Source organism: Alexandromys fortis, unplaced genomic scaffold (genome assembly GCF_014885135.2).
Source record: "Alexandromys fortis isolate MF-2015 unplaced genomic scaffold, M_Fortis_MF-2015_v1.1 scaffold_51, whole genome shotgun sequence".
In the NCBI taxonomy this organism is placed as follows: domain Eukaryota; kingdom Metazoa; phylum Chordata; class Mammalia; order Rodentia; family Cricetidae; genus Alexandromys; species Alexandromys fortis.
The window spans coordinates 9,055,238-9,080,213 of record NW_026067925.1 but is presented as its reverse complement, the minus strand read 5'-3'; the positions used below and the strand labels follow the sequence as shown (position 1 = coordinate 9,080,213).

The following is a 24,976-nucleotide window of genomic DNA, read 5'->3' as shown; positions in this document are numbered from 1 at the left end:
CTTTAACGTGGGTGCCAGGGATTTGAACTTGGGTCCTTGTGTTTGTAGAACAGGCACCCATATACCCACTGAGCCTCCTCCTCAGTCTCCCTATTCTTAATATCACCTTTCATAAACCAACACTGGATATGTTTAGCTTTGATGATATTTTTATGATATTTTATGTTAGAAGTCCTATTAATTTCAGTTATTCATATCTGATTTTCACCTTGCAGTCTTGTCAGCGCCAGGGTCAGCCACGGGTACCGAAGTCTGTGGATGTTCAAGTCCCTTACATAAAGTGTTGTATTTGCTCATCTACACAAACTACACACTCCTCCCATGCACTCTGAATCTTCCTTAGAACACTGACAATGTCTAACACGGCACTGACACTGTGTTACTAGCCACGGTCCATTGACTGTGGGCAAGAGAGGGTGTGTACCAGTTTCGTGCAGGTGCCATCTTCTCTTTCTCGTTATTTCTATTCTAGATGGGCCCACATTTCTCTGCATGCTTTATTACACATCAGTAATGCAGACCCTTCTAAAGATCAGGCCCCACTAGGGATCTGGAATCCATGACCTGGTTCATTTTTGTTCTTTTGATACCACTAAGTTCCTGCCAGCCCATCTTAGTGTGGTAGTCTGGTAGCTTCTGTTTTTGTTTGCCTTAATTAAAATTCTACAAATTATTTGTGTAACTCTCTGAACCTTGCACTAAATTCAAATGTCCACTGACCGTTTATACTCCTGTTTCTTCTTTTCTGCCATTATTAAAACTGTCTTCATGGTCTTCATGCCAAAATCATAATGCTCCTAAAATAGAGTATTCAATATCTGAGTTACTATAGTTCTCAAGGGAAAACAGGACCACTTAAGACAGTCACACACATATGTAAATTAATAACCATCTCGTCTGTAAAAGGAGATATCTGCATGAATCTAAAAACCCCAATTCTGCCTCCAATGCTTTTATTTCTCATCTAAGTTGGTGCTTGCCTTATGTCCTTGTCCTCTCTTCTTCCCTGCCTCCATCCCTCCCTCCCTTTAGAGTTTTACTGTGTTATCCAGCCTGGCCTTGAATTCTTGGACTCAAATGTTCCATTGTCTCAGCCTCTCCAGTACTGAGGACCAAAGGCATGCACTACTGAATTCTGGAGAGCCTATTTCTTAAAAGAAAGAGTGGTAAGTGTTAATAATTAAGGGGTCCCAGTTACACTGTCTGAGAACTAGGAAGGGGCACGGGAAAATAACAAGAGGGAAGGAAGACTTTGGAGAGAATGTGGTTCGCTGACCAAACCATTTCGTGTTAGAAACACATACTCAAATGCCAGAACAATTCTCAGGAAGGTGTGGGACTCAACTCAGTTGCCCTGGTAACTGAGCTTCCGAGTGCAGTCTGCTCAGTTGTGCACTGACAAACAGAGTCAGGCTGAGCGCCTGTGCTTTCATAAGCCCTTCAGATCACTGAGTACACAGAGCTGCAGAACACGGATCCAGAGGCTGACATCCACGAGCAGAGAGAGAAGATGTGACCTGAAGTAACATATATGTCACCACTTTCTCCAGACCTGTGAGTAAAGGCCGAGGCCCATGGATGCACAGCCACTTTGAAGAAAGCAGCTCCTGTCTTACAGTGGGCCCGGCTGGTCCTGCCAATTCCTGGCCGATAGCAGAAAGGTCTTTGCATCGCCTTTACATAACTAGCTTTATATTTTCTATTACATATCTGGAGAGAGGCAGTTCCTCACCTGCTTTGACAGCTGCTTGCTGGCTAAATCGTAAAGGTTAACGAGCTTTCCTGATAGTGAACTTGAAGATTTGAAGCCAAATGAGAAGAGAATTATTTCAATGATCATTTTGTGGTGGGGCACCATCATTGCCACCGGGCGAAACAGAGATTTTAAGTTCCCTGGGAGCTCAACTCGACCTCTGTATCTAAAGGGAAGAAAAACAGCAACAATAATAAAGATCCAACTGCGCCCTGCATTTTTTCCAAATGTGAAATGCAATTACTTTGCCCCCACATAATTCCATTGGCTTTCTGTGTGACCCATATATGGAAATCAGTTTACAAGGTGCCTCTCACCTTCCCTCCCACCCACATGCTATGCTAGCCTATCATACGCCTTGCCTTTCATTGTATGGTTCACCTTGTCTCAGACCTTTCTGCTTCCTGGGGGGGCCAAGGCAGCACTGTTCAATGTCTGATGAACCTAGCCCAGAGTCAGAGACTTAGTGTAATCACCTGCATGGACAGGGTGGAGATGTTACATCCATTCATAGAGAGAGGCGGTTGTGGGGCTGTGTCATCTCTACATGATGGAACTCATGCTTGGGACCACAATGAGTGATCCTGTGGCCGGACAGGTGAGAGCTCGGGGAGAGCCAATCACGGTCACTCTGCACACCACTAAACTGACTCCTAAGGCCTCATCCTTACACCTAGAGAGAAGCCCATTTTGACCCTCAGCAGAGAAGCCAGGTGGTGATGAGCACAGACTCACAACTGGTCAAGTTGGAGACAACAGGAGACGGCCGAATCCTCGGCCTTGAACGACATCAGTATCACACCACCCCCTTCCAAGACTCAAGGGTCACTGTGGAAGAGTGGGTATGGATTTCTAGAGGTGACTACAAAAAAGCAGTGTTTTTTAGGGTGCTCATGACATAAAAGGTAAAAGCCACCTTTTCAACGAATTTTCAGGTAGATGTCACATAGAAAGCCAATAGAATTCTTTTTTGAGGAAAGTATATGGTTTCAAGTTTGAAAAAGTCTACACAACAGGGCGGTTGGACACATGACCTCCCGATGGTTGCGACAACATGAATGTCTAAAACCTGGCTAAGATCGCATCAAATGACACCACATCATGGGTGGGGAGGAGGGCACTGAGTCCCATCCCTATTGGAGGAGGTATTGGTAACGATGGCTGCCGGGAGCGGAACAGCTTGAACAGTGTGGCCCCTGAGGTTGGCCATGCTCCAGGGGACAGCCCACACCCAAGGGTATATGGGTAGCACTAACTGGATTTGATTTCTTTTTTAGAATGAGGACACAAAGTTGTTTGCACGTAGAATGAGGAATGGATCTGGAAGGAGTTAGGGTGAGGGGTGAATGACATTAAATACAATGTAAGAAATTCTCAAAGAATTAGTTCAAAAAAAGATTCTGGAGGGTGAATGATAGCTACATGGTACCGGACAAGCCCACCCACAGAGAGGTTAAAGGGATTTCGTCTGTGTATACTGCCATTAGACTCATTAATATTTACCCAGGATTTAAGGTGATAAACATGGCACATGACATATTGATACGTAGTTCTTTACCATCCAGTAGAAATCTAAAAGACAGTAAAGCATTCATTAAAATCACTCATATAAGCTAGGCGGCAGTGGAGCAGGTCTTTAATCCAAGCACTCAGGAGGCAGAGGCAGGGAGGCAGCTGGATCACTGTGAGTTCGAGGCCAGCCTGGACTACAGAGTGAGTTCTAGGACAGTCAGAGCAATGCAAAGAAACCCTGTATAGTAAAAAAAAAAAAAAAAAAAAAAAAATCACCCTCCAGGCCTAAGGGTATTAAAACTTTAACGAACCAGGGAATTTTCTTAAGGCTTTATTACATTTAAATCCAAATAAAACTTACTTAACAACAACACAGAGAGGAGGAGGTGGTGTCCTATTCTGAGACAACGCTGAGTTCTGCTGTGATTCAGGAATATCTGACCCTGTCTAAAGATGTCTGAGAAGCTTTTGACCTGGGTGTTAGAAGGCACCATTGGACAAAATGATCCACACAGGGAAGTGACCCTGGGAAGCCCTCAGTGTGTTGGGCCTGCAAACTCACTAGAGCACATCAGCAGAGCACAGAGTTCCTGCCTGGAACACAGCCCATGTCCAGTTACAACGTGGGGGCTCAGCGCTGACTGCCCTTCCTGAAGACCCGGGTTCGGTTCCCCACACTGGCATGGTGGCTCCCAATCATCTGTACTCTAGGCTGAGGGTTTCCGGTGCCTGTGATGCACAGACAATACATGTAGGCAAAACACCCATAAAAAATAAATAAAATCTCAAAAATAAAAAGAATATATGCAGACAGCTGTGAGGCAGATGCTCTGTCCTAAACACCATGTCCTGTCGGCTACAACACAGGCAGAGACAATGGCAAGAATTTGTGGGGTGGTTTCTTACCGAGGAGGACAGTGTAAACATGAGAGGCAGAACGATCAGACACAGCTGGCCAGTTCTTGGGCAAAACACTTTGTAGAGGTCAAAGCAGAGAGGAGAGTGGTAAAATGGGGGTTACTGTACCCCCATCTGTGTCCACCTGTAAGCCCTGGTAACACTAACAGCATGAAACCAATCAGAGCAAAGTTAGCACCATCAGCATGAGTTGGAAGGGAAAACTTGTTTATTATTCATAAACAACAGTAACCCTAACATACATACATTTTCTTGTGTTTTTTTTTTTTTTTTTTTTTTAAAAAAAGAGCACCTCAGTTTAGAATGGTGAGCTGGGACTTCAGGGATGCAGCCAGGATTTCTGTTTTTAAATGGGTATAGAATTAAAGAAAAACAAATTCATGTAGAATTAAGGAAAAATATTCATAACTCTTGTTTGATTTCTTTAAGTGTAATATCCTAAGATAAAAGAGATTCTAAGATAGAAAAAAATATTAACTAGAGTATATCTGCATCGAGGGCTGGCGGCTCCAGGCTACTCCAAAGTGTAAAAGGAGGGTGGATACCTTTAAATTGACATGAAAGTTGAGTGTGCATATATATATATATATATATATACACAATATGTATACATACATATATACAAACATTCATATATGCACACACACATACACATTTCTCCCATGTTATTCACCAGAGGAAAACATTAAAGGCAAGTGCCATTCATTTTGCTGCATTCTAAACAAACTAAACCAAATAAAAACTCAAAGACCCCAACACTTAAGAAAAGGACTCAGCACTAAGTAAACAGTAAATGTGTATCAGATTCCATCCCAAAGGAGTAACCCATGCATAAATACCTCACAGAGTAGCTGTCTTTTGCAACCTTGATGGTTAGGATCTGCGAGGCAATGACCGAAAGAACTTCTATATCTATCCGGTTGAACTCATCGAAACAGCACCAAGCTCCTGACTGCACCAACCCAAAGAATAATTTCCCCATTATCTTAAAAAAAAAAAAAAAGAGGATTGATTGCAGAAACTATAAAGGTGAACACTCCCACCTGGATACTAAATTGTATGTATTCTTCTCATCTTCCCCAAGCCAACTTAAGTATCTTTTGCATTTTTCTCTCCATAGAGTTTAGCAGTTGCTTAGACTTGATGAGTTCACCGTGTTTCTTTTGAAAGCTGAAACACACACGGCAAACTCCTGCATTTCAGGACCACTGGCAGGAGCAGCTGATGGCCAGCTGCACAAAGCCAGTTTAGGTCTCAGAGCTGCATCCTAGAGGCGTTTCTATGACCCTGTTGCAGCAGATGGGAGTCACGTGTCAGAAGGCAGATGTCCTTCTCTGGAGCAGGCAGACTCCTTGTAGTTTAGTGTGGTCTATAGATGAGGCAATTGGTGCCAGGGGTGAGGGTGCAGGGGAGGGGATGGGGTAGGTAGGGGTCGGGGATCTTGTAAGCAGGTGTTGTCGAAACACTGTTGCAAACTGTTAAAAGCCCTATTACTGTCAATGATAGAATTCTAAGATCTTATTGTCAGCACTCTTCTGATGCTCATTTTCCTGTAAATAAGGTGATGAAGGATGGAATAATTTTACTTTGTTGGATTCCTCCTTGCTGTCCCAGCTGTGCCTTGAGTAAAAGGACTCACAGTTGACCCCAACACCAAATGTCTAGAGTACTGCATTGGTGCTTCAAGAAAACCACAACACAACTGTGGCAAGGAGGGAGGGGCTGCCTGTTTGTGCTGGCCACCAGGCTAGTTTAGCCCCAAAATAATCACACAGAAATTATATTAATTAAATCACTGCTTGGCCCATTAGCTCTAACTTCTTATTGGCTAACTCTTACATATTAATTTAACCCATTTCTATTAATCTGTATATCACCATGAGGTCATGGCCTACCAGCAAAGTCTCAGCACGTCTATCTCCGGCAGTGGCTCCATAGCGTCTCCCTGGCTCTGCCCTTCTTTCTCCCAGCATACAGCCTAACTTTCCCTGCCTAGTTCTGTTCTTCCCTGCCATAGACTCAAAGCAGTTTCTTTATTCATTAATGGTAATCACAGTACACAGAGGGAACTCCCATATCACACAACTGCAGCTGATTGCCTCATTCCTGGTGGCACAGACTTGGGAGAAGTTCAGAAATTTGGGCCAGGTTTTTTGTTTTTGTTTGTTTTGAACCATCACTGGCCTTGTGAACACTAATTGTAACAATGTCTGCTGGGGCCCAGAGGGAGCATTTCCCCTGACAGCCTAGCCAGGGAACTGCTCTGACAGACACTAAAAAGGGAGCCTGTGATTGTTTCAAGCACAAACCTCCAGGAATGAGGCAGGGGGAGCAGGGACAAGGTGGAGAGCAGAAACTTCAGGCTGAAAAGCTCCAAAGATCCAGGAAGCAGGCACTGGAAGAATTCACAAAACTAGGAAGTCTATAGGGACAAGGGCATAGGCCCTGACTGTAACATTGGCTAGTTAAGGAATCCTGACATCCAGGCCACCATTCGAACCATTACATTGGCTAATATCTAAGGTTGGAGAATCCTAATAAGGGCTGTTCCGGAAATTAAAATGTAAGCTGCATTTATAGGCAGAGGAATCTCAAATTCCGGGGCCTACATAGGAGCTTTAACACCAACAGGATAAAGCACCCTGATACCAGAGGCCTGTGGGAGGATGGTGACATGGGAAGGTGCCACCGGCAGCTGCTCCCTCCTGCACACAACACTGCCACCTAAACACAGAGGGAAACGAAAGCTGCCGAAAGCCCAGCTCTTGAAAGACTTCTTGCCTAGACACAATTTTCTATTCATGTGGAGCAAGGGACACACACCAACATGACTGGTACCACAGACGAGTGAACCGAGCCCTGAGCGCCAGGTAGATCCTAGCCAGACTCAAGCCCGCCCAGCAGAGAGACACAGTTGATAGCCCACCCAGCAGAGAGACACAGCTGATGGCTCAGCAGAGGCAAGCAGTGACAGTCAGTGACAGTCCTCCCGGCAGAGGCACACAGTTGACAGCCTGCCCAGCAAAGGCACGCAGCTGACGGCCTTTTCTCCTTTTGCCAGCAGCCATAGGCCTGCGTTAACCAGGTCAACAGCCTTCTGTGAACATTTAAAGGCCGCACTGAAGTCTGTTGGTTTGTAAATACTACCAGGTTAAAGGAAACAGTCAAGCAGAGCCAACGCCAAACAAAACAAAAAACCTTCACGGGCAGAAGAGAGGTTGAGGAATGCCTGGGTTCTCAGGTATAGAGAGGGGAGAGAAAATAAAGCACATGGGTCTGGGAGGGTACAGAAGCTTCTGGAAAAAGCAAAAAATCAGATACCTTTGTATTAAGTGTCAATATTTGTTCACTGTGGGGTATTTTGGGCTCTAATCAACATGTAAAACAAGTTACAGAGTTGCAAATGTGGCTCAGTTATAGGGCACTTGGCACCACAAGGGACCTGGATTCAGTCCCAGCAGTAGGATCCAACGCCCCCAAACTACAGTGCTGTGACAATTAGAATTCAATTTGTATCTGACAATAGGGGAGCATGAAATTTTAATAAAAGTATTTCAAGATTTTCTTAGACAATTATCATTATTATGTTTACAATTCTTTTTGATGTTAATCACTGTGACTTCTTTGAGTTTTTTAATTACCTTTTCAGTAACTAAATGTTCAAGGTAAGAAACATTTATGTTGTTTTTATTTTAGTTTTTGTTTTTTTGAGACAGGGTTTCTCTGTAGTTTTGGAGCCTGTCCTGGAACTAGCTCTTGTAGACCAGGCTGGCCTCGAACTCACAGAGATCCGCCTGCCTCTGCCTCCTGAGAGCTGGGATTAAAGGCGTGCGCCACCATGCCCAGCATGAACATTTGTATTTGTGTTAACAAAGAAGCACAAGCACGTGCTCTGTGCAAGTGAGGTTTTGTTTAAAAAGAATCCCTCCGTCATAAACACTGAGAATTAACACTTTAAGGAATTAAGTTGAACCACTTTAAAAATGGTAATGTATACATAATGTTTTAACTTTCAATTAGGTTCTAGGCTTATTTTCTCTATTCATTAAAAGACTAATAATATGTGTACTCCTACCAATACATTTTTTGGTGTTTTTCTTAGTTTCTTTCATTCCTCAATGAATTATTTTTCACGCACAGTTTGCTTAAGGATATAAGCTTATGCTTTACCTTATAATCCAAATCTTCAAAACAGTTGAACACCACACAATGTTTGCCATAGCTCTGGAAAACAAAATACTGTTTTAATATAGTTCTTGAGTGATGCCATAAAATAAAGATGGTTTAAACTGCCAGATTAAGAAAATATTTCTATTAAGCTTTTCGAGAAAAAAAAAAACTTAGTTTTAAAAAATGAGTTAGACATCAAGTTTAGAGACCCACAGAACTGATAGAAGAAGCATGAGATTGGTTGCTGCGGGAGAGTTGGCTATTTCAAGCTTCAGTCATGATTTACACAACAACAACAAAACCATTAGGACAACAGAGCAGAGTAGAAATGACCGCTTCCCTCCACCTCCCGCCTGCTAACTGGTCAGCTCAGGCAGCGGTGTTCCAGAGAAACGCAAAGACGACGATGATGGCTTAGCCAGACCTTCCTGTGCTGGGCACTCACAGTTGAACTGATGGAGTGTATCACGCCATGAATGTGTGGGTAAATACAATGTCCATTCTAACAGTGGGAATAGTGAAACTTAAGATACAATCGAAGTCTGTATGACAAACATCTGGATACAGTAGCTACTTACTCTCGCCAGGTCTTTAATAGTCTCAGTTTTCCCCACACCTGCCGGCCCGGCGTTGCAGCCTCCTAGGTTGAAGGACAGCGCCATGGTGAGAGTCAGCCAGCAGCGCTCTGTGAGGGGCGTGATGACCAGCCTCGGAGCACAGCCCAAGTACTCATAGCCGTAAACAAAATTGGTGTTTCCTTGAGATACGTAACACAGCTTCTGCTTTTCATCCCATTTATATCGCAAATGCCTGAAAGCAATACTCAAATTATTTCAGCAAAAATAGTTTTTTTTTTTTTTGCAAATAGAAACATAATCATTGTAAAACAATTTAAATAGACCCATAACCCCTCACATTAAGATGCAATAATTAAAAATCTCCCCAAAAGCGAGCCCAGGGCCAGAAAGATTCAGAGCAGAATTCTACCAGACTTTCAAAGAAGAACTGATGCCAACACTCAAGCTACTCCATAAAATAGAAACTGAAGGAACATTTCCAAATTCTTTTTATGAAGCCACTATTGCCTTGATATCAAAACCATACATATAATAAAGAAAATTATAGGCCAATCCCCCTTATCAACACAGATGCAAAAATTCTCAATAAAATATGTGCAAACTAAATTGAACACATCAAAAAGTCTTTCTGCTGTGATCAACTTAGCTTCATTCTAGAGACATAGGGCAGTGCAACATGCCCAAATCAATAAACAGAGTCCACCAATAACAGACAAAAAGAAGCACAGGGGGTTGGGGGAGGGGAGAGGCTACACAGAGAAACCAACAAGACAAAACAGAACAAAACAAAAGCAAACACGCAGATAAAAAGGCAAAAACCACACAATCATCTCATTAGATGCAAAGATTCTTGGTCGGTATCCAACACTCCTTCATGAAAAAAGTCCTGGAGAGACTAGGAACACAAAGAAAATACTTAAATATAAGAAGGCCAGTTTAGATCAAGTCCACAGCCACTATCTTCCTAAAGGGAAAAAACTCAAAAGATTTCCACTAAAATCAGGAACAAAACAAGGTTGTCCACTCTCTCCATACATTTGAAGTCTTAGCTAGAGCAATAAGACGACTGAAGTAGATCAAAGGGATACAAATGGGATAGAAAGAAGTAAAAAGAAAATTTCTTATTTGTAGATGATATGATTGCATACATGAAAGACCATAAAGACTCCACCAGGAAATGTTTACAGCTGACAAATACTTTCAGCAAAGTAGCAGGATACGATAATAACACACAAAAACCAGTAGTCTTCCTATATATGAATAGTCTGAGAAGGAAGTCAGGGAAACAACATCTTCTAAAATAGCCTCAAAAATATCTTGGGAAAGCTCTAGCCAAGCGTGAAAGATTTGTATAAGAAAAACTTTAAGACATTGAAAAAAGAAAATGAAGAATACATCAGAAGTTGGAAAGGTCTCTCATGATCATGGAACAGCAGGATTAATATTGTAAAACCAAAAGCAATTCTCAAATACTCCTCAAATTATTCTTCAAAACAGAAACAGAAGAACCATTTCCAAATGCTTTTTTTTTGAAGCTACTATTACCCTGATTCTGTGTGTTCATGTCACATCCTGCTACTTTGCTAGAAGTGTTTGATCAGCTGTAGAGGTTTTCCTGGTGATCTTTAATTTAGGGCCTTTTATGCATAAAATCATAAAAGAAATATATTCACTGCAATCATTATAAAAATTCCAATATAATCCTTCACAGAAATAGAAAACAAATGAACAAACAAACAACAAAACAAACTTCAATTTCATCTGGAAATTCAAAATCCCAGGACAGCTAAAGCAATCCTGCCCACTGAAAGAACTTTTATCATCTTCTGTGATTTCAAGTCGTATTTTAGAGCTACAGTAATAAAAACAGGGTGACATTGGCATCAAAACAGACACACTGACCAAGGGGATAGAATCGAAGACACAGAGTGAGTCTAAATACCTACACACATTTGATTTTTGACCAAGAAGCCAACATTACACACTAGAGAAAAGATAGCATTTTCAAAAAATGGTGCTGGTCAAACTGAATGGCTACATGTAGAACTAAAATAGATTCATACCTGTCACTCTGCACACAACTCAATTCCAAATGGCTCAAGGCCATTACCCTCAGTCTGAAGAGTCAACAGGAAGCCATTCCCTTGAGCTCATAGGCATAGGAAGGGACTTTCTCAACAGGACACTGAAAGCCCAGGCACTAAAGCCAACAGTTGCATAATAAGGCCTCATGAAGCTAAAAAGCTTCTGTATAGTGAAGGACACCAGTATTTGAGCAAAGTGGCAGCTTATAGAATGGGGAAAATTCTTTATCAATTATACATCTGACAGAGAGTTAATATCTAGAATAGGCAAAGAACTAAAACAAGACTGAACATGAAAAAAATTAAAAAATGGGATATAGAACTAAACAGCAAGTTCTCAAAAGATGATACACTAATGACTGAGAAATGCTTTTAAAAATGTTCAAAATCCCTAGTCATTAAGGAAATACAAACAAAAGTTATTTTGAGATTTCATTTTACCCCTGTCAGAATGGTCGAGATTAATAAAGCAAATGACAGCATATGCTGGGGAGGCCGTGGGAAATGGGAAAACTTATTTACTGCTGGTGGGAGTGCAAACTGGGTTGGCCAAAATAGAAGTCAGCGTGAATTTTCCTCAAAAAGCTGAAAATTCATTTACTACAAGATCCAGCTGAACCACACTTGGCATTTCCCCAAAGGACTCAACATCTTACTACAGAGATATTTGCTCATCCATGTCTTCATGATCAGAGAAGTTTCTTTTCTTTTCTTTTCTTTTCTTTTCTTTTCTTTTCTTTTCTTTTCTTTTCTTTTCTTTTCTCCTTTCCTTTCCTTTCCTTTCCTTTCCTTTTCTTTTTTTTTTCTTTTCCTTTGAGACAGGATTTCTCTGTAGCTTTGGAGCCTGTCCTGGAACTAGCTCTTGCAGACCAGGTTGTCTACAAGAACTCACAGAGATCCGCCTGTCTCTGAATCCCGAGATTAAAGGCATGTGCCACCATCTCCCGGCAAAGTTTCTTATTTGGTAGATGGTGATTAACACAGAGACTCACAAGTACACAACGTATATAGAGAGTAAGTGACTCTGGAGTCAATGTCTTTCTCAAACCTCTCACTTCAGTTCTTGGAACGTAGGTAGAAGAAGAGGTGGACAGATTGTAGGAACCAGCGGTGGTGGGTGACTCCCAGGAAACTGCCTTCCAGACACAACATGGTTCATGCTCATATGAACACAGAGGCTGAGACAGCGTGCACAGACACAGAGTTCCACCCCTAAGCAAGAACCTTTTTGTGATTGGCACCTCTAAGAAAGGGAAAATCAGTTTTCTCCAGTGGAATGATACTGGGTACATCAGCCGCATTCCAGGGCACGGGAGTTATTGGCTAACACAAAACAAAACCCGTAATTTTGTGAGCTTTTTGTTTTGTTAATTTTTTGTATTATTGTTTTTTGTTTGGTTCTCTGTTTTTATTTTTGCTCTTTTGAGACAGAGAGAGAGAGAGAGAGAGAGAGAGAGAGAGAGAGAGAGAGAGAGAGAGAGANAGAGAGAGAGAGAGAGAGAGAGAGAGAGAGAGAGAGAGAGAGAGAGAAAGAGAGAAAGAGAGAGAGAACATAAGTTAGGTGGGTAGGGACATGGGGAGGATCTGGGGGAAGGCAAATAATATGAAAATATATTGTATAAAAATATTAAGCAAGCAAACAAATCAAAGTATTAAAATAAGTGGAAAAATAAAATTTACTCATGACTGTATTAGATTTTAGAAACCATGAGGTACAAATTTATAATAATATAGTAATCTTTACACATCTTTAATAGTTTAGAGTTGTTTCACTTTGAACACAAGCGGAAGCTGCTGAAACCCAGAATCCCTCAACTCCCTCCGAGGGCCCTTCTCCTATTACACGTTATACTATGACGCGGCTGTTGTTTATCACCATTTACCTCTAAATTCCTTCTGGAACAGCAGAGCAGATTGTGAAGGAATTAACCAAGTCAATTTTCAAAATAAAATTTAAGATAAAAGCCATTTAAAACTAGTTGTATGCTAACACCTTGTAAATTCTTAGATGAGAGAACACATAACTGTAAGTAAAATCAGAAGACTTTCTTACTTAATGTGCTTAGCCTCACCTCAGTAGAAGTAGCAGCTCTCTGTCTATGCCTTCACTAACTGATTCCAAGCAGCAGGAAAAGTGGCTCATGGCAAGTTGTCTAGAAACAGCCTTCTGTTTCTTTTACCTCGTTTGCCCCACACTGGTAGCACAGGAGGAAAAGAGGGACCAGGGACACCTCTCATCACTACTGTTGAAACCTGTCCCTAGGCTTAGTGGTAACAGACAAAACATCCATACCATACAGAAGAACGACATCAGCTTGGGAAGATGAGGCAGAGTGAGGGGAGGAGAGAGGACCAAGGAAGGTGGGGGAGGACCACAATGCTTAGGGAGCGATTCATCCTTCAAGTGCAAACTGAGACAGATGTGTGAAGCAGAGAACCTAATGGTCTCTATGGGAGAAGTTGTAGTACGTGGTTATAGTTTCTAGCTACTTACCTCGTCCAGTCAAAGTCCTCTGCGCTAGAGATGTTCTTATCTAGCAGGTCCGTCACGATGTCTCGGCAGTACAAAGATGAGGTCAGCATTGCTGCTAGCATGACTTTTGCGCGAAAGTTGCTGGTATTCAGGGTGACCAGGGCGGTCAAGTCTTCCATTTGACTCAGCACACGGGCACGGGCTGCTTCGAGCTTTTCTCTTGGATTAGAACTCATAAAACCTTTCATACAATAACTATTAAACATGATCTGGCTCTGAAAAATAAAGGGAGGGAAACACATGTTAATAGAAGCACCCAATCTTGTTTTTAATTAAACAGTTTTCTTTTTTCTTTTTTTGTGAGCTCAGATTTTCTTAATTATAGTACTTGTGAGAGAACTTACATAGACAAGGCTTTGAGGCTCTGAAGTGATTTTTTTTTTCTGTCCTCAAGGCTGCAAAGGAATATCTTGCAAACACAGGTAATAGTAAATTCTATTTGCTGAATTTTCAGTTGCCTCCTCTATCCCCTGTGTTCTCGCCTTTATTGGTTAAAATCCTTCCAAGGATGCTTGGTTCGTGTATTTTCTACAAAGCAACCTTTCTTCTTCTTCTTCTTTTTTTTTTTAATTAAACAGTTTTCATGAGTTGAATGTTACAGATCTATAGAGGTGATTTGTTGTAAAGGAAGGCATGCATAGGTTTGAAGGCTGAATTTTGATTGGTGCTTATGATTTATTTATATTTTCTAAATCTTATATTTTTAAAATTTGTTGTATTTTTGATGACTTCATATATGTACGTAGTCAATTATATACACTCCACCTCCCAGTAGCCTCTCTCTCTAGTCCGTTCCAGTTGAAGCCCCTCCTTCTTCCTCTAAAGCCCCATCCTCCTTTCACGCTGGCGTGCCTGTAAATCCTGCTGGATTTAATTAGGGCTGCTTGCGTGGAGAAAGGGTGGAGGGTTCAGGCCTAAGCGGGTCATCTACTTTACCCCTTCCACGGCTTAGGCACATCAAGGAAGGAAGTGTGCAGACAATGCAAGAGCCATAGGCTGGGGAGGTGTGTGCTCATGACTCACTGTGTCGCTGCATGGAACCCCCATGACACTGGGCTCATAAACACTGTGGAAGGGGGAAGGGCTCACATGGCCCCATCCCTCCCCGAGGGACTCTTGACAGCCAACGGGGACTGCAAGGAAGGGCGTCACTTTCTTCAGCAGTATTTGTAATTTGTTGTCCATGTTCCAGGAAATAAATCCTACATTAACACATGATCATTAGATAATAATCTCAGCACATTAACAATGGTGGAAAACCCCAAGATTAAATTAGTGCTGTCTTCTCCACTAAACTCTAAAGTTATGCTCCTAGCACAGAGTGTGGATATTTGTAGTTTTAAAAAATTATGTAACTTCTAATATCTGACTCAACTGCCACATATGTTCTCCCCAGACATAGAAGAGCCGTGAAGAGGCGGGGTTAAGAGCAGGCAGCCTGTGGAGAGTAACACCAATACTAAAAACCCAGAGACAGATGCTGGGGTTCAGCCTGAAGATCAGAAAAGCAGAGCAGCCAGTCACTGGCTCTTCCTTCCCTCAGGCCAAAAGTGGGACACCCTGCCGCCACAAATCCTCAGATTAAGACTGAACCTGAGACCTGTCTCCTCTCATTTTATATTCCTCTCTAGTGGTGGGATTAAAGGAATACATTACCACCACCCAGTCTCTATGGCTAACTAGTGTGGCTGCTGGGATTAAAGGAATGTGCCACCACTGCCTGGCCTGTATGGATGACTAGTGTGGCTGCTTTGCACTGATCTTCAGGCAAGCTTTATTTACTAAAACACAGATAATCTACCACTATAGTGGAGGCTAAAGGAAGACAAGCCATCAGCAAAGCTCCTGAATGTGGAAAATCAGGTCGATTGTGACTTCAGCCTCTCGTCTAGACAGTGTCTTTTGGAAGAGGCTGTGTTTGGATAAGGGGCATCATGAACTCACTTGAGTTATGCTAAATTTAAACTGCCTAAAAACACAGAAATGGAGCTATACAGATATATGAAATGGGAAGAATTAGCATAGAGGAAATACATATTGTGGTGATATTTTTTCAGAGAAAGATTAAGAGGGTAGATGATAGACACCTAGTGTATTAATTGGCATTTCTCTTTTTTTGTTTTTTAATTGATTTTATTGAGTTATACATTTTTCTCTGCTCCTCTCCTTTCCTCTCCCCTCCCCTTCTACCCTCTGCCCTGGTCCTCATGCTCCCAATTTACTCAGGAGATCTTGTCTTTTTCTACTTCCCATGTACATTAGATCCATGTATGTCTCTCTTAGGGTCCTCATTGTTGTCTAGGTTCTCTGGTATTGTGATTTGTAGGCTGGTTTTCTTTGCTTTATGTCTAAAAACCACTTACGAGTGACTACATATGATAATTGTATTTCTGGGTCTGGGTTACCTCACTCAATATGATGTTTTCTAGCTCCACCCATTTGCCCACAAATTTCAAGATGTCATTATTTTTTCCTCTCTTTAGTACTCCACTGTGTAAATGTACCATATTTTCCTTATCCATTCTTCAGTCAAGGGGCATTTAGGTTGTTTCCAGGTTCTGGCTATGACAAAAGCTGCTATGAACAGAGTTGAACACATGTCTGTTGGGGGCTATGGACCCCCAGACCCTGAATTTCTTGTAAACAACTTGTTATGCTTGCAGCTGCTTGGAGCAAAACAACTTGTTTTCCCGTGTTTGCAGCTGCTCTGAGCATGGGACCCTAAGAAGTTCCTGATGGCAGGGGAATGGTTTCTGGTGGGTTTGGCTGGGGCATGGCAATCAGTTAAGGATTCCTATATAAGCTGCCCCTGAACACAATAAAAGGGTCATTGTTTCAAGAATGATCCGTGTCCCCATGTCTCTGTGTATATGTGTTTAAATCTCCAGCCCCTTTCCTGGCTCGCATACGCTAGACATGTCCTTGTCATATGATTGAGCATCCTTAGGATATATACCCAAAAGTGGTATTGCTGGGTCTGGAGGAAGGTTGTTTCCTAATTTTCTGAGAAATCACCATACTGAAATCCAAAGCGACTGCACCAGCTTGCACTCCCACCAGCAATGCAGAAGTGTTCCCTTTACCCCAAAACCTCTCCAGCATAAGTTGTCATCAGTGTTTTTGATCTTGGCCTTTCATCCATTTTAGATTCTTCTGTTGAGAGTTCTCTGTTTAGGTCTGTACTCCATTTTTTTTATTGGATTAGTTGTTCTTTTGATGACCAATTTCTTGAGTTCTTTGTATATTTTGGAGATCATTCCTGTGTCTGATGTGGGGTTGGTGAAGATCTTTTTTTTTTTTTTTTTTTTTCCATTCTGTAGGCTGTTGTTTCGTCTTGTTGACCATGCCCTTTGCTTTAAAGAAGCTTCTCAGTTTCAGGAGGTCCCATTTATTAATTGTTTCTCTCACTGTCTGTGCTACTGGGGTTCTATTTAGGAAGTGGTTCCCTGTGCCAATGCATTCAACTGTACTTCCCAATTTCTCTTCTATGAGGTTCAGTGTGGCTGGCTTTATGTTGAGGTCTTTGATCCATTTGGACTTGAGTTTTGTGCCTGGTGATAGATATGTATCTATTTTCATTCTTCTACATGTTGAAATCCAGTTATGCCAGCACCATTTGGTAAATATGCCTCCTTTTTTCCATTTTATATTTTTTGTTTCTTTGTCAAAGACAGATGTGTGGATTGATATCTAGGTCTTCGATTCTGTTCCATTAGTCCTCTTGTCTGTTTTTATGGCTCGGGATTTATGCCCTGATGGGCAGAGGTCCCTGGCCCCGACCACTCCCTAGGAGGTCCAAGAGTGTCTGAACCCACAGAGGTCTCTGGTTCCTGCCCACTACCTTGGTGGTCCAGACTCATGCCTCACCCACAGAGGTCTCTGGTTTTGGCCTACTCCCTCAGTGGCTGCTCCCTTGTTTCTCCTCCTGTGGAGCTCGCTGTCTCAGGCCTGCTCCTGCCTAGGTGCGCCTGGACCAGCAGAGGTCCTGGCTCAGGCCTAGCACTTCAGAGGCCCCAAACTCACGACTTGCAGAGGCCCTGGCCCAGGCCCTCTCTCTCAGGGCTTCCCTCTCCTGCTCCTGTGGAGCCTACTGCCCCAGTCCTGCTCTGGTCCAGGTCACAGGTCCAAAACTGCCCCCACAAGTGCCCCCAGTCTGGGTCCACTCCCACGGAGGTCTGTGGCTCAGGTCTACTCACTTGGAGGTCCCAGGCCTACTCCCAGCATTCCTTTTCGCATGCAACAGAAACTATTAAAAAATAGGGTACACAGGGGGAACTGAGGCTGGCATGTAAAATAAATAAAAAATTTAAAATAACAAATGATTTCTTTAAATTTGTGAGGTTATGATATAATTGCATCATTTCCCTCCAAATTCCCCTTATGCTCTTGCTAGTGCTATTTCAAAGTTACGGCCTCTTTTTTTTTTTTTTAATTAGTCATTGTTATATACATATACATTCCTAAACACACAAATAAAATCTGCTCAATCTGCATACTATTGCTTGCATGTTTTCAGAGTTGACCATTTGACACTGGACAAATGTTGTGTGCTCTTCCCCGGGGAGATGGTTTAGGAACTAACTCGATCACCAGATCACTGAGTGGCTAGAGTCCGAGGCTTGGGAAGCAGGCAGGACAAACAACTACACAGTCAGGATTTCCACTGCGCACATCTTGAGGTGATTCAAGAATTACAGCCTCCAGTGAGAGCATCCATTGTGAGGGGATACTGTGGATCGCATTTAAAAACATTTTCCACTTAAATGTGTATGTTGGAGCATGATCCAGGAGCAGAGTTATGCGAGGAGGATTCTGAGTGTGTGAGAATATGCAAGAAAATAAGGCAAGAGTCTTGTGACTCATTTTCTTCAAAATGCAGAATTGTTCTTAGAGTGTTTCTTCGTGCTCCTCCCAGGTGTAGTGGACAGGAGGGAATTTACCTCACATCACTTGTTATCGCTTGATGCTGATACTCAATTAAACGTTTAAACTAGTCTTCATTTTCTCTAAGGCAAAATACGCCCCCCCCATGCATCGTCCCCCCCCCATGCATCGTCCCCCCCCATGCATCGTCCCCCCCATGCATCGTCCCCCCCCATGCATCGTCCCCCCCATGCATCGTCCCCCCATGCACATCGTCCCCCCCATGCATCGTCCCCCCCATGCATCGTCCCCCCCCATGCATGGCGTGCCTGTGTGGCTGTAGCCAGCTTGAACACCTGAGAACTTTACTGCTGTGACCGTTCCCAACCCTCAGAGTATAGACTGTCTGGGGCTCTAAACAAAGTTGGTCATTGCATGAGACTTTAGTCTGCCTCATTTATCCGCTTCATTCTCCAAGGTCCCACCACCTGTACAGGTGACACACTTATTTGTAGAGAAATTACTAATTGCTATATAATGGACAAATCTATATAGAAAATCTCTTCATGACCAATATATAGCGCTATCTTATCCATTCTCTCGAAAATATCTTTTTATGTTTATTTAGAGACAACTCTGTGGAGAGTTCAACAGTGTAAATTCAAGAGCTGTAAATTACGCCCCGGGGTGGTAAATGAGCAAGAGGTGAGGAGATGGAGGTGGGGGAACATGTGCGCTGCTGTTGTGAAGCATGCGCCTCCAGGAACCCGGGAGGAGCTTCTCTTAAGGCAAACTGGAGGATCTGAATTTGCCAAACTACAGAAATGTATAAGAATCACCTGTAACTTTGTCACTTTCATAGAAACAGCTGATACCAGCCTTTCAGCCTAAGACCTGGCATTTACTTAGTCAACTGGAGAGCAAAATGTCTGTTTACAGCCCTAGGTGACCTTAGTGAAGACTTGAAAATTGTAGCAGGTCAGGCAAAGTGAAAAAATGGGGACTTTTTAAAAATAAGAGCTGTAAGTCGTACGCTTTCTGTGAGCCTTAACAGTTGCTATGGCAAAAGTTTTCTGCCTTCCTCTTTCCAGATAAACCACACCGACCCTGCTGACTGACAAGTGACTGTCAGTTTCAGATTGTATTAGCGGCATTCTCATTGTTGTCACAAGATATTTGATTATTAATTAAAAAAAGCATAGCGAGTAAGAGGAGTGGGGAGGATGGAGAGAGATACACACAGGAAGTGGGGGGTAGGAGCATGGAGTGAGAGAGGACTTGATTGAGAAGGTAGGAGAGAGGAGGCTTTGGGGATGGTAGAGGACAAAGGTCAACTGGGTGCTTCTTTTGCCTCTCTGAGATAGCAGGTTTTCACCCCAGCATCTGGCTCTCAAGTCTCTATTAGTAAAATTGAATGACTGAGCTTTTGTTAAAAACAACACATTGTCATGACAAAGTCCCTGACAAGCAGCAACCTACTAAGAAAGGGCTTATGCTGGCTGGTGGTTTGCGGGTGCAGTTGGCCATGTCAGGAAAAGGCATGGTGTGGGAGGGGGAAGAGTTCTTAGCCGGTGCCGTCAGGAACACGAGGCTGCTTTGCTCTCAGATAGACAAAGAACATGGTACCCACCGAGACTATAAAACTTCAAGGTCTGCCTTACACTCCAGTCCCTAGTGACCGGCTTCCTCTAGGCAGGCACCTAGCACCTCTAGGTGGGTCAAGTGGTGTGGGGACACATTTCACCTGCAAACGGTGACCCAGATCTCCAAAGGCCTCACAAATGAGGAGCACCCTCTTTTCTTATGACCATTCAATTTTTCTAGTGTAAGATCAAAGAAACAAACTAAAAGTCATTTCTTAACTTCAAGGCTACTCTCCTACCTCCTGCTCTGCCCCACCCCACTCTGGTCCAGTACTTGCCACGGACTTGTCTTTCTTTGATTCCTTAAATGTTATCCCCCCTGGGGCTCCTCTATCTTCTCTTATTTCATACAGTTTGCTGAGGGAGGCTTCAAACATATCTTAGGACAACTGAAAATTTTGGTTTTCTTAGTATCACACTTCTCTGATTTTTTTTTCTTTTCCTCTTTTATAAAATTTGTTTATGTGTATATGTATGTGCCTGCCTATACATATGTGTGCCACATGTATGCAGGGGTCACGGGGGTCATAAGAAGTGTCTGATCCCCTGGAACTGCAGTTATAGAAGGTTGTGAGCTACAACTTGGGTGCTGGGAGCTGTACCTGGGTCCTCTGCAAGGAAATCAGTGTCTTAACTGCTGAGCAATCCCTGCAGCTTTTTTTCTCTTTTAACCCCAAGAAAATGCTAGCTACACTAACAAATATGCAGAGTAATGGCTACATGGTTGTTCATGTCCTAACCCCCAGAACCTGTGAAGATGGATGTGACTAAGAACCTGAGATGGAGCGCTCCCTCTGGGTTTCCTGTCTCATGTGCGTCCTTACAACTAGAGATTTCTTCCTGTCTCTGCACAGGAGACAGGACTATAAGATGCCTGGAGACAAGCAGAGACACAACACGACCAGCTCGGAAGATGCAGAAAGAGGCACCAACCGAGGTGTGCTGGTCACCCTCTCTCTAGGACACCCCCAGTCTAAGAGCCTCCACACACCTGCCAACAGCTCGCCCTCAGCAGGGAGTCCTGCACTGTTCTTCTAACTCATAGGTCTTTAAACTAACAAATTTAGTCGTTTTAAGCCACTAAGTTTGGAGTAACTTTTAATGGTAACAACAGACGTGTATATAGTACAATATAAATATACACTTTTAGGAAAATAATTTATGGGTTATTTTTATTTTATATTATAAACTGAAGATTTTTGAACTCTAAGAAAGTGAAGGAATTATAGAATGAATTCATTATAGGATGAATTTATCAACCACCAATAATTCTACTGTGTTTATGATATTATTTATGCATCTATAAATACACTTATCTTATTTTTAAAATACATTTCAAAATAACCAAGATGTATTACTACCCTTAAAATAACTCAGTTTTCATATTTTTACTTTCTTAGCACTGCAACCACAGGCTAGCTCCTGTTTTCACGGTCCAAGGCGGCATTGACTCACCACAGTGGTGACCACTTGTCCTGGATGTGACAGTACCCACTCAGGAAAAGTCTTGTCATTCTGGTCTTCAATGCCTTGAATTAAAAATCTATAAGCCAAAAAAAATACATTTATATCACCCATCCATGCTCGATGGTGATGCCCCCTAATGATGAAGCATTAACACTGCTAACATTTTCACAAGTAATGGACAGCACTTCCGCTTCCCTTTCCCTGGCAGGGTCTGGGCGGGTAGAAACATATAGTGACTTAAGAAAGACATATATTAGCTTTGAATTACAATGTTATAAAGGGTACAGAGCTAAAAAGGCTATGTTCAAAAACAATTTTTACGGGGGCAGCATATCTTTCTGTTTGCTCCACGTCTCCTATCACCCAGGACAGAAACAGAGAGAGGCCAGGGGAAGACAACACATTCCCAGTGACTTCAGTTGTGTTCTAGAAACCGTGTACTGGTTCTCCAAATGTTAGTAAATATGAATAAAGTAGTTATTCCATAAAAAGAGAAGAACATGCCGTTGGGTGGGATGGCGGGGGGGGGGAGCTGGGAGGAGCTGGGGGGGAAAGAATATGATTAAAATATGTTAGGTGAAAAAGGTTTTTAATAAATTAAAAATGTAACACAGCTGTTTCAGTCAAATTAGTTTAGAAGTTTATCCTCTGGGATCCTTTCTCCCCTGTACGGAGACGGCAACAATAGAGTAAAATACAAAGAGGAGAACACTGAAGACACTAAGCAAAGGCTGTCACTAGGCAGTGCTACCCTCGTGTGCACAGGCCCGTTCTGTCTCCAGCCCCGTTCTCACCTCCTGGTCTAAACTGACTCAACAATGTGAGGGGGTAAAAGTGCAACGGAAACACACTAGTGAGCCTGATGGCTTTTTTTAAAATTTATTTATTTATTAAAGATTTCTGCCTCCTCCCTGCCACTGCCTCCGTTTTCCCTCCCCCTTCCCCAATCAAGTCCCCCTCCCTCGTCAGCCCAAAGAGCAATCAGGGTTCCCTGACCTGTGGGAAGTCCGAGGACCACCTACCTCCATCCAGGTCTAGTAAGGTGAGCATCCAAACTGCCTAGGCTCCCACAAAGCCAGTACGTGCAGTAGGATCAAAAACCCATTGCCATAGTTCTTGAGTTCTCAGTAGTCCTCATTGTCCGCTATGTTCAGCGAGTCCGGTTTTATCCCAGGCTTTTTCAGACCCAGGCCAGCTGGCCTTGGTGAGTTCCCAATAGAACATCCCAAAGCAGGCTGGAGATGACTTCCCTGGCTGATTGATGCCCTGGAACATGCGCGTGCACCCCCCACCACACACACACACCCTCACACACACACATGCACACCCACAGCACACGCACTGCGGAGCTTCGGGACGGAGCGCTGTACTCACTTTTTCAGCACGTCGTACATGCTCTTCTCAACATTCACCATCCACTGCTCTACAGCGGCTCTCACACGAATTTTCCTAAAAGTTGTTAAAAATATTACAAAAGTTACCATAATATCATGGGTATCAACATTCATTTCTTTGAGAAAATTGTAAATAAGTTTTGACACACGTATTACTTTTGGGGCCAAGAACTATAACACTGTATCTTCTGGTTTTTATTGATTTTTACTTGGAAAATCATTCGGTAAAATATATTTCTTTAGGGAATTCTGATATCAAAAGCAAGAATATAATTAGATTTCACATAGTATAGGATGTATGAGAGATAAATTGTATTTTAAGATACTTTTGGGAGGCTGGAGAGATGGCTCAGCAATTCAGACCACTGGCTGCTCTTCTAGAGGACCTGGGTTCAAATTCCGGCACTCACATGGCAGCTCACAACTGTCTGTAACTCCAGTTCCAGGGTGCCTGACACCATCACACAGATATACATGCAAGCAAAATACCAATGCATGTAAATTAAAAAAAATTAAAGATATTTTTGGTGTTTTCAAATACTTAAATTGGACTGGGGGCTTTGTTTGGTAGGAAAGCTTGGGCAGGGCACTTTTTTCCCCCAGTAAAGCTTGTCTCAGGAGCCAGATGCTGGAGGTGAGAGGACTCTCTGAGGCTGGTAAATTGGATCAGTGAGAGAGAAGGCCTTGGCTTGCTACACTTGCCTGGGAACCCACCACAGTGAAGCCTTAGGTCAGAACAACACCAAGCAACCCCAGATACCAAATTTCTGTCCTAGCTGAAAAGTCAGACTCGTGTGGAACAAAAGCTAGTGCGAATTAGTGCCCAGGGTCGCACACTTCCTTTGTTCCGTCCGACTTTATGTTAGAGCCAAAGTGAGCAGAGAGCCCGCCGTGGTGAGGTGGGGGAGAGCGCATGTTCACACACGGACGTCATCTTTGAAGACACTGGCTCTACAGTTTACGGGTTGGTTGCAGCGCGTTCCTCGTACTTGGGTAGCACAAGGCCTTCTCCTTCAGCAGAGATGAGCATCTTCACAGCCGGAGGGCCAACTTCTTGTTTCCATAGTAGCATGTGTTTTATGTTTTCAAAACATTTCACGAGATGAGGCTGCAAACCAGAACACACTTGTCAGTTCCATGGCAAACCGTGACGGAGTGAGGAAACAGTTCTGGGCGAGGGCAAGGCCGTTACCTGCACGGAGTGGGGGTTCCTGCTGTCAGCTAGAATGTCAAGAAGTTCAGCGTTGCTGAGAAAGTAAAATCTTGGGAAAATCATTCTTTTAATTTCAAGGTAATCCTGTTGAAAGCCAAAAGAAATGCCGCTGAGAACATGTTTCCAGCCATCTGGGATCACACCCGCACCTGGCCTACAGTATTAAAGGTGCACGCTAGGTCCAGCCAAAAAGATAGCTCATGCTCCGTGAAAGCTGGGCTACTTTTTAGTAAGGCAAAATGGAAATAGAGGGGAATGAAAACAGAAGCGAGCTAACAACAAAGGAACAACTGGGACGGCCCGACCACACGTCCACCAACACCGCTGCCACCGCCACCACCGTGGGGCTGAGCACAGGTATCACTGAGAGATCCCATTCTTAATACTGATGCCTCTTAAGGGTTGGTTTATCAACTCTTCTTTACTCCCGATGCTTCTGGGCTGTTTGATACATAACCACTTGTCCTTCAGCCAGGACCACAATTATCTACCAGGACCACAGTTATCTACCAAGAAGCCACTCTTATCTGTAGAAGAGACCCTTCTGGAAGCCTGAAATCCTGGGGAGCTGTAAACCTTTTATATTTCTAGGAGATAGTATTAGAAACTATGGCAGTTGATCTAATACGTGAAGGGCAATGAGCTGTTTAGTATGCAGGATGGATGTACCCGGGACAAAGGGATGGGTCATGTCCTGAACAGGATGGAGCGGGGTTTCATCACTATGTAAACCAGATCATAATTAAAGACCCATCAATCATTTCTAGGATTTCCTATTTAGTATCTTCAAATCACAGCTGACCATGAGTAAGGGAACCAGGAGAAGCAAAACCATGGACAAAGGATTG

The 24,976-nt window shown here is 43.0% G+C and overlaps 1 protein-coding gene across 1 annotated transcript in view; it reads right to left on the bottom strand.

The window, feature by feature from the left end:
- The window catches only part of Dnah14 (dynein axonemal heavy chain 14), a 225,140-nt gene that overhangs the window by 133,629 nt on the left and 66,535 nt on the right, over window positions 1–24,976 (bottom strand). Inside the window, 11 exon segments of the mRNA XM_050142810.1 lie at window positions 721–797; window positions 1,733–1,919; window positions 3,257–3,325; window positions 5,023–5,168; window positions 8,354–8,407; window positions 8,932–9,163; window positions 13,510–13,763; window positions 21,510–21,597; window positions 22,896–22,970; window positions 23,905–24,023; window positions 24,108–24,212. Of these exon segments, the coding sequence (XP_049998767.1) occupies window positions 721–797; window positions 1,733–1,919; window positions 3,257–3,325; window positions 5,023–5,168; window positions 8,354–8,407; window positions 8,932–9,163; window positions 13,510–13,763; window positions 21,510–21,597; window positions 22,896–22,970; window positions 23,905–24,023; window positions 24,108–24,212 (1,406 nt within the window).